Source organism: Frieseomelitta varia, unplaced genomic scaffold (genome assembly GCF_011392965.1).
Source record: "Frieseomelitta varia isolate USP_RPSP 00005682 unplaced genomic scaffold, Fvar_1.2 scaffold_342, whole genome shotgun sequence".
Taxonomy (NCBI): domain Eukaryota; kingdom Metazoa; phylum Arthropoda; class Insecta; order Hymenoptera; family Apidae; genus Frieseomelitta; species Frieseomelitta varia.
In genome coordinates, this window is record NW_025110082.1 from 224,311 (window position 1) to 234,375 (window position 10,065).

At 35.7% G+C, this 10,065-nt stretch overlaps 2 protein-coding genes across 7 annotated transcripts in view; one reads left to right on the plus strand and one right to left on the minus strand.

The window, feature by feature from the left end:
• LOC122530430 (protein expanded-like) overlaps positions 1-10,065 on the plus strand; it is a 133,074-nt gene that overhangs the window by 37,860 nt on the left and 85,149 nt on the right. The window lies entirely within an intron of this gene.
• LOC122530435 (putative sodium-dependent multivitamin transporter) overlaps positions 3,206-10,065 on the minus strand; it is a 14,881-nt gene continuing 8,021 nt past the window's right edge. For 2 of the 5 annotated variants that reach the window (XM_043657381.1, XM_043657382.1), the window contains 3 exons: positions 9,153-9,524; positions 8,210-8,441; positions 7,141-7,454 (listed from right to left, as the gene is read on the minus strand). In XM_043657381.1, coding sequence (XP_043513316.1) covers positions 8,213-8,441; positions 9,153-9,524 — 601 coding nt within the window. In that variant the 3' untranslated portion in view covers positions 7,141-7,454; positions 8,210-8,212. Of the gene's footprint in view, positions 3,458-3,549; positions 3,643-7,140; positions 7,455-7,541; positions 7,866-8,209; positions 8,442-9,152; positions 9,525-10,065 lie in introns of those variants that run through there. The other 3 variants (XR_006306987.1, XM_043657383.1, XM_043657384.1) reach the window with 3 other exon arrangements.

The window sequence follows — 10,065 nt, forward strand, 5'->3', positions numbered from 1 at the left end:
AAAACATCAGATTTTGAAATCCGTGGTTCATGCGATAAAGGTACATCCGGTGAAGATCTCCTCCAAATTTCAAGTCAATCGGTCGATATCTCGTCAGTCAGTTCAAAAAATATGGATTTGAGAGAAACACATTTGAAGTTTCTGTTATTCGTTGTACAAAAATATTCATACTTACAATAAATCGAGCAGTACAAAAAATAAAATATTATAAAATAACAATAATATAAAAATAAATAATAATATAAAATAAAATATTTTTTGAGAAAAGCACATTTGAAGTTTTTGCTGCCCGTTGTATAAAAATATTCGTACTTACAATGAATCGAGCAGTACAAAAAATGAAATATTATAAAATAATAGTAATATAAAAATAAATAATAATATTATAAATATTTTTTAGAAAAGCACATTTGAAGTTTCTGTTGCCCGTTGTACAAAAATATTCATACTTACGTTGCGAGCAGTACACCGTTTCCTTCTATAACTTTGCTAATTTTACGAATCCAAACAAATTCTTTTATATAGACATTTTCGAAGACATGTACTTTGAGAAAATGTAAAAAAAAATTGACTTTTTGAAAGACAGATTACCAGAATACTCCCTTACGTGTTTAATAATCGTTAATGGCGTAGATCCTCCTGATAACATGTAGGTTGCATATTCTATAAGTTAATTACGCGGCTTGGCATTAACGGAGGATCAATTAACTAGCTATGCGTACTTATTAGTACACACACGTGTTGCTCACATCATTTCTCTTCAATTGTTCGATAATCGAAAGTCTACTATAAAGATCAGCTCGTAGACCTCATTTGTGAACCGAATCCGTGTTAAATCACAAAAGAAAGCCATGCAAAGAACGAGAGAGTGTTCCCAAGTAAGCAAATTGTCACGCGTACCTACACATGTATTCATATATACACACACACACGCGCGAAGTTGTCTCGTCCTCGATGAAAAAATACCATTCAGCATAAATTTCGCAAGGAATGGCATGCATCTCTCAGTTCGGTGGGTTCGCGCGTAAAGGAGAATACCTTTATACGTATATATTGTAAGTTAAGGCGCGCGCGCGCGCATGCGTGCAACGCCCGTGCGTTTCTTAGCGCGCTGCTCGTGTGAATGGGGCGAGTATGAAGTTTATTATAATGGCGTTATGTGCATTATACCACGTTGCTCGTTAGGGACGTATGCACGGTATGAGGAAACGGAACGGCAGTACACCGTGCTGGAAACTATGTACGGCTCTGGCTCTCGGAGGTCGAAAAAATTGCCCGGTGGCTATCTCTCCCTCCACACACACACACACACACACATACACCTACACGGGGATTTCTGTACAATGTGGTCGCCGAGATCGGCCAGTGTTCCGCCGATACCGAGCGAGATACCGTCCTTATAATTAAGAAATTTATCTCAGCTATTCGAAATAAGAAGGCGACCGCGCACCTCCGTTGCAATTAACGTCCGACGTTCTTGGTCGACATTTTGTAACTAGTTTGCTAGGCGAGTCAATCCATATAATCGACGGTAGTAGCGTCGTTGTATCATGGACGACTGTAATAATTTTCGCGTTGGATTACAAACACTTGGATTGCAATGGCATTTCATTCTATACTTTTATACTTGTTCGTTGAGATAATGAAATAAAATTAATGGAAAGAGAAATTGAAAATTCCAAATTGTTATGATTTTCAGCGTCCAATGGTACCGCTTGGGCACAACGATCGGCAATATTACTAATTACATAATGCAGCGAGATTTTCAGCGGTTAAGAATGAATTGTAACAAATATGAATTATAATCATTGATTCACATTCATTATAGTACTTCTATTTTACTCGTTTCTTTATACAGTAGAAATTGTGCTTCGCAATGTTCGTGATGAAACTTGCTATCATAGCCGATTATCAGCTTTAATTTATAACTCTTTGAAAGATAGACGAATGTTTGAAGAATTTTTTAAAAGTTAAATTAGATTTTCTTACTTTGGCACTTTGCTGAAAATACCGAACGTATATACTTTCCCGATCTTTTCACTTCCTCTCCTTGTTCCCGTAACGTGTCGCTGCTTTCGTTCGATAACGGTAGTCTTTCGTTCCTGTTCGACGTATTCGGCGCACCGGGCTCCAAATTGAAATAATTAAAACGCACTGGCTGGCTCGGCTGCTGCTGGTTGCAGGTAATGGTAATTAAAATGGAACGGTAGTGCGCGAACGGGAACATAATACGTACGGAACGCGAATTCGCGTGTAATCCATCATTCGTGCATTCCGTATTCTACGTGGATGGTGTACGTGCTGAGAGAAAGACTCGTTTCGTCGGTGGAATGCGCGGCATTATAATGAGAACGCGCTGCAACCGTGTCTCGATTATTTCGTTTTAATTACAGGGAACATTAGACAAGTCGCATCCGCGGCGTTGCACGCTCCTCTGAGATCTGTGAAGAAAAGAAAAGAAAAGAAAAGAAAAAAAAAGAAGAAAGAAAGAAAGAAAGAAAGAAAGAAGTATCGCGACTCTATTGTTCACCAACCATGTTACCATATGCAACTGCGTAATTGTTCGTGCCTCTCATAATTATTCGAATTTACATTCAACGGAGACTTCGTTTCGTTATTCTTTGATCATGTTACAAAGGTAAATAAATGGCCGTCGCATTCTCGCAGGCAGCGTGCACGATCATTAGATCTTTAATTAACAGCAGTTTAATTGTGTAAAGATCTTTTGGTTCTTGTGTAAAAAAATTGTTGATCATTTAGTCGTCGAATTTATTGATTGAAGTGGAAGTCACTTGATGGATGAAGAGACGTCGTGTTTTAATACGAAGCAATTGTAAAGGGAATAACTTGATAGGTGAATCCACAGTATCTTATAAGAAACGTGTTATTATCTTATAAGAAATGTGTTTTTAATTTGAAAATCAAAGTCAAAGAGAGACAAATTTTGAAAAATTTTTATAAGAGATATTTTGTAACTTGTCGTACTCTTCGTCGATTATCTTCATTTTGAATGTAAATTTGACAGAGATACCGCGTCCATATTGGTATATTACACGCAACTCTGTAATTTCGTTCGGGTTCTTTAAACTTCCGTTGTTTTTATCTTCAAATCTTTGTCGGAATAGATTATCAGAGCCTGAGCTTCGTTCGGCTCTAATAATGGAGAAAAAGAAAAGAGAGGAAAGAAGGAGGGGGGAAATTAACTGAATTCTTTACGAGCTCAACATCGACGGTGATTTCTAACTTTACGGCAGAAAATACCAATCGTTCCTTTTTATTCATAAGCGCGACACGTAGAATGATGGCCATAGTAGCATAGCAAAGACATTTTTTTCATAAAATAATGGCGGTTATCTCGTCCGCGTGGATTCGACTAACATTCGCCGCGTATTACAACGTATTTTCCATCGTTAGGCTCAACTGAAGTCGTTATGTTGAATTTAAGTGTACATTGTAACTGAAAATCGAGGATAGTTGGTTTAGGATCTTATTTTTTCCCAATTATTTGAAATGGTTAGCGAAGTGAAATCTTAGGGAATTCTTGCATACCTGCTTGAGATCAAACATGAGATAATTTCCAATACTTCTTGCCTCCATCCTATTAACATATTCACTTCTCGAACCGGATTTTCACTGCCCGTGCTGTAACATAAAATCTCTTTTTCATATCGCGAAATCTTTACACGCCTGGTTTAAATTATGATTTAAATCGTCGTCGAAGCTTCTTTTAAATTCCATAAATTTTCAACTCTTTTTTTCTCCCTTTTTAAAATTTTTGTCTCTCAATCTCACTCTCGTTTCAACGAGCGAAAAGTCTTTTCATGTATCGAGATAAATTTCACGCGTCAACATACGGGGTCTTTGACTTTTATCTTCTTTACCTTGGAACTTCTTTCGACGATAGAAAAATTAATTGAAGCAAGACTGACTGAACCTGACAACAAGATTGATTTACTACGTTCAACGTTTGAATCGCAGCGGTATGGATATTTTTACTTCAACGAAAGTGTAACAACTGTATCGTCCGATCTATCCATTGTCCACGGAAGATTAATGTTAGGTCTTGATGGCTTTAGGGGGATTGGTTCAGGAGAGGATAGAGTTAATCATTCATGCAGTATTTATTTATACAATATTTTATCAGACAGTGAGTGCAACACACAGTTCTTTCGATTACTAAACTAATTAACATCGCGGACGTTCTCACGGAGAATGTGATAATTCACACAGTCAATACATACATAAATCGATCTAAAACGTAACATAAATATAAAAGATTCAACACAGTTGGTAACTTTTTTTAAAAAATTAGACGCTCTGATGCATCTTGAAGTTCTCTCGAAACGTTTTTTTTTCTTTTTTTTTTTGAGCAAACCGTGTCGAGAATTTTTGATGCACATCGAAACCATTTTTACTGTCTTGCTGCTCTTACACAATCCACGCACTGTTCCCGTGTTAAATTAGCGAACAAGCGAAGCTTGAGAGATGCGCGGATTGCGTAACGCAATTACTCGGACGAAAGGAGACAGTGATTGCTCAACAAGTGGATAGCGACAGCCATAAAGGCTCCATTTCAAAAGTTCAACGAAAGTCGAGTGTTGCGCACATTCAGAATAGAAAGAGATTATTACACCGTGTATCCAGCGATCGTGCTGGATACCTCACAAACACTTGCGAATTCTCTTGACCGGTTGTTGAAAACGTGTTCGTGAATCTTTGTCAACAAAGTGCTCGAAACATAGGTCCGCATAGATTCTGTGTAATTTGCAACATATGGAGAGTAATATTTGATGAACATTCTGTTGGATACTACAGAATAACTAATTTTGGAAAATTTAATTTTAAGTTATTGGTACGAGTGAGATGGATGAATATATGGGGAGAGCAAGCGTGAAAACAGTCTGTCGGCTGTGAGAGTTTGAAGAGAAAAGAACAAAACGGTCACAGAGAGATTTATACAAAGCGTTATTAGTGCAAAATTTTATTTTTCATATGAAACATAAATATAAAATACATTAAATATTATATATTATAATATATAAATATATTTTATATAAATATAAAAATATAGTATATATATATACATAATTTATAAAATATATATTCATATGTATACATATTTTATAAAATATATATAAATAAATATATACATATATTTTATAAAATATATATAAATAAATATATACATATATTTTATAAAATATATATAAATAAATATATACATATATTTTATAAAATATATATAAATAAATATATACATATATTTTATAAAATATATATAAATAAATATATACATATATTTTATAAAATATATATAAATAAATATATACATATATTTTATAAAATATATATTCTATAGAATAATATATTCTATAAAAGGAGACAAATTTATTTTCTATCCACGAAACATTAATGCCTGCAGAACAAGAAATCTAACATATTCGATAATACTTTGTTTTATGCTTGTATATCATGTACTAAATAACGTAACTCTTTAAAGCAACTTGGACAGGAGAGTGTCTCGTTTCAAACGAAAATGTATCACGGGTCACAACTTGATCGAAAGTAGGTACGCGTAGGAAATGAAACACAGTTGCAACGCAACTTCGAAACATAATTTCGATTAATCAGAAAGAGTGGAAACATAGAAAATTACTTTTCGAAGACGTAAACGGAACAGACTTGCGCTACTTCAGAGGCGCATCTCCGTCAACCGGCGACCTCCGGGCCGGGTTGTTAAGAACTGGCCTTATCAACGCGTGAAAGCGACAGGCGCTCATAAACAAGCCCTTGTTTGCCAACGTTTGTTTAGTGGAAGTGGTTGACAAATGTTTGTCACGCCGCGTGCTAGCCCATTAACATTTCAAAAAGCTCACAAACATTTGCAAGCGTTCTACGTGACCACGTCGAATACTACGTGGCTTTAGTAGTCGAAACGAAGCTCGAGGTGGTCCACTCTCCCTCTCTCTCTCTCTCTCTCTCTCTCTCTCTCTCTCTCTCTCGCGGTGCGGCGTTATTTCCTTACGTAAGCGCTGCACAGTGCACGGGTCGTTGCTTCGTTCTGTATGTCACCGTGTGCCGCGCACGGGAACACTAGTCTGACGGCATTCCATCGTGATTTGCGAACGTTTCGGTAAACGTTCAACACACCCCGTGGTTTCAAGCGGTGTGTTTACGTTTGCTGTTCGTTGCAGAGGTGGAGAAGATGTTGGATGCCTCGTGGCGATAATCGGAATTCCGAAAGGAAACCCGAGTGTGCATGTAATATCGGCCACGATTTCATCGAATCCCACCTCCTCCTCCTCCTCCTTCTCGATCTTCCAGATGTTTTTCCGAGTAAAAAACTCCTGTTCATCTTCGTGAAATGTCCTGTCTGATGTTGTTTTATTCTTCGAGATAGAGTAGCTTGCACGATTTATTTGGCGTTTCGATCGCCGAGGTAACAAACGATATACTGATAGAAAATTAATCGTTCTTCTTCGATTGAATGCACATTTATAGTGTGACAACAGAATAATGTTTATTTATTAAAATAATTGTCCGTTACTAACATTCGTGTATCTGATAAAAACATTAATTACAGTCTTGCAACTTCCATGTACTTGTATTTTTAGATTAGTTTTCAAGCTTGACTGATATTACTATAACAGTCAAGTCTGTATTGTACACGTAATGTATAAATGTTCGAATATTTTTGTGAGCAACGATTATGAAAACAATAAATGACATTCGCGTACTATTCACCTAACATACACAATATGAGCGTGAAAGTTTCCTATGGTTAGTATATTATACATTACATATAGTTGGTTCTAAGGTTTTTAAGCACTTTCTAAAAATTTGTTTCAATCTTCACATGTAACACTTGCACAACCAGCAGTGCGCGAATTGTCGAAGCTGAGATTTCATATTTCAGATGCATTATTCTTCTCTGTGACGTTTCTACCAAATTCCATCTTGGTTGATCATTGATTGGAAGTACAAGACCTTCGACCATAATTTTTTCTCTCGTTTCCTTTTTTTTTTCAAATGAGATAATAACAGAGTTACCCGACGTTGCTTCTACGTGAACATTATTCTAACTGATTTACGCGACACGTGTCGTATTCCAGGGATTTGGACTCTGCTCCGGTTGTTTTCAGGTTAAGGCCAATTACGAGAATATTCTTCGAGCCGTGACGCGTCCGCTCGTGGCAAATAAACGATCGATAGTAACCTCTGTTTCCTTTTACGAGGAGGCATTTAATTTTCACAGAAATTCGTAGAAATACCACAGGCGACAACGCTGAAAATATTACACAGGATGTTGAAACACAGTGCTATTAAAGATCGATTATTTTGTTCGAGAATTGCGTAAATTGAAATTGTACTAATGGAAGTCTTTGCAAGATAATGCTGGCTTGTTCGACATTGCTCAAAAGTTCGTAGAATTCCTTGCGTCTTTCTATATTCTTCTGAAAGATAGGAATATTGTGATTGTATCAAGTGACACTTGTTCTTTCAGAGTGTCAAATTTAGAGTTCCATTAGTTGAGAATACTAAACTAAACTAAAATATTGTCAAGCATGGCAGTCTAAATATAAATAATAAAAAAGGCAAAGGAATTCGAAGAATCTGCAATTACAACGCAGGTATCCCGCTGGGGGTCGTAAAAAAGCCTCGATTTCAGAATTACACCTAAATACAGGTTTTTAGCACTGCCAAAGAATAATGTCAAGAATCAAATGTTCATTTGCTTAACGAGTCCATTATTTTTTTCTTTGAGTTCTCGCGAGTTCTCCAGAATTCTTCAAAACTCTTTCGTGCAGCGTGTAAAAACATTTCTAAATGAAACGTCACGCTGTTCCTGATCTGAATTAACGTGCCTGTAGTGATTATGATAATTTAAATTTACATATACTACAAATAAATAATAACTCCGTAATTAATTTTAGTTGTTTATATAAAAATATTATCAATACAACAAAATATATAATTACTAATAATTTAACGAAGATTAAATAATGGAAGTTAAATAACGAATGAAGAATTTCTACTATGGCTACAATATATATAAGTGTGTGTAAACATTTCCATGGTGATAATAAAATTACTAACAATTTTTAAATATTCTGTTGTTTATATTAAATAAACACACATCTCGACGAAACGATTTAATGAACATAGATATCGTTGATCTAAATACTTCAAAGTAGAGGTCGTTACATACCTACTATTTTGGTGCCACGGTGCTGTCGAATTTGTCCAAACGTTTCGATCCATTTTTACACAGACACGACGCGAAAAGATCTGGATCCAGATCACGGGACTCCTCGCCCAGAATTAAATTCGAGATCCAACTGGAGATCCATCCTATCGCGAAACTGATCACACTTCCCAGTGGGCAATACCACATGTATGAAACGCGGTACAAATAGAAGTATGAATCATCGTCACTTTGCCTGCAACAGGCAAGAGCCGTACAATTGATCACCTCTTAGGAAGCAATTATGCTAAACCGTGACTACGCGGAATAAGTATTAATTCCACGATCGAGGAAAACGTTAGCGATTTGATGTAACAGGTGGTAGCGTTAGAGATTATTCCTTCGCGTGGCGTTGCGACATTTTTAAAATACATCTCCACGTAATTCACTGCGTAATTGATACACGTGAATTGCAAATGTTCTTAGAAACAAGTGTATTTTTGGTCTGTTTATGATTAGTGTAACGAGATCGTTTTCTCTGAACATTAATATTTAACTAATGTTCAACCGTTGATCAGATTAACTCGTGGTAGTTTCCGGAAAGTAGATCATCGACGAAATATTTCGTAAAAGAATTGCACGTTTGCAAATTTGGGGAATTTGAAATGTTACGATATCAAGCGAATTTATAAAAATTACTGGAAGATCGTTTCTCGGAAAGATGGGTCGAAAAATCGTTTCTCAAGAGTGCAGCTCTTTTCGCAAATATTTCACATCGCGCGCTAAACTACAAAAAGAAAAAAAGAAAAAGAAAAAAAAGAAGATCTGGAGTGACGAAAGTCACAAGAGAGGCAGAGATTGCATGTGTGCGAAACGATCGTGAGAAAGAAAAAAAAAAAAAGCGCGCGCGAAACGCGCGGAGAACTGAAAATATGCTTGGTGAATGAATAGCAGGCGAATTCCTCACTGGTATTCGAAATGCAAATTCGACGATTTCTCGTGATCGTAATATGCATCGGCGTAGCCGCAGTCCGAGCCGTTGACGTTCACTTTGTTTGGAATCGGTGGCTTCGGCTGGCCGAAACCGATCCATAAAGAGAAAACGAGGCTAGTCAACAGGCCGACGATGGCTCCTCTCTGGTTTCCCAACCGCGTGAACATGCCCAGCGTGAACATGCCGAACACCGGGCCACCGACCACGCCGAAAATCGTTAAAGCAGCCTGAAGAAGCCCGCCAAGAAATTGACCCATAAACGCCAGTCCTATGCAGGCAATGCCGACCATAACAGCCAGAACCTTGCTGACAATGATCGATCCGGTTGCGGTAATCTCTTTGTCCCTGAAATAATTTTAATTATCCTTATATCTGTTACAATATATGTATTATATTATATTATACATATATTATATATATTATACTTATATATATTATTACAATATATATTATATTATATACATATATATACTATTTTACTATTATAATATATATAATTATAACTATAACTAATATATATATAATTATACTATTATAATATATATTATTATACTATTATAATGTATATAATTATACTATTATAATGTATATAATTATAACTATTATAATATATATAATTATACTATTATTATAATATATTATTATATTATTGTAATATATATTGTAATAGTATATATACATATATATACTATTACAATATATATTATATTATATATACATATATATACTATTATAATATATATTATATTATATTATATTATATTATATTATATTATATATATGTATATATGCTGGTGTGGCAGATCGCACACACACACACACACACACACACACACACACACACACACACACACACACACACACACACACACACACACACACACAC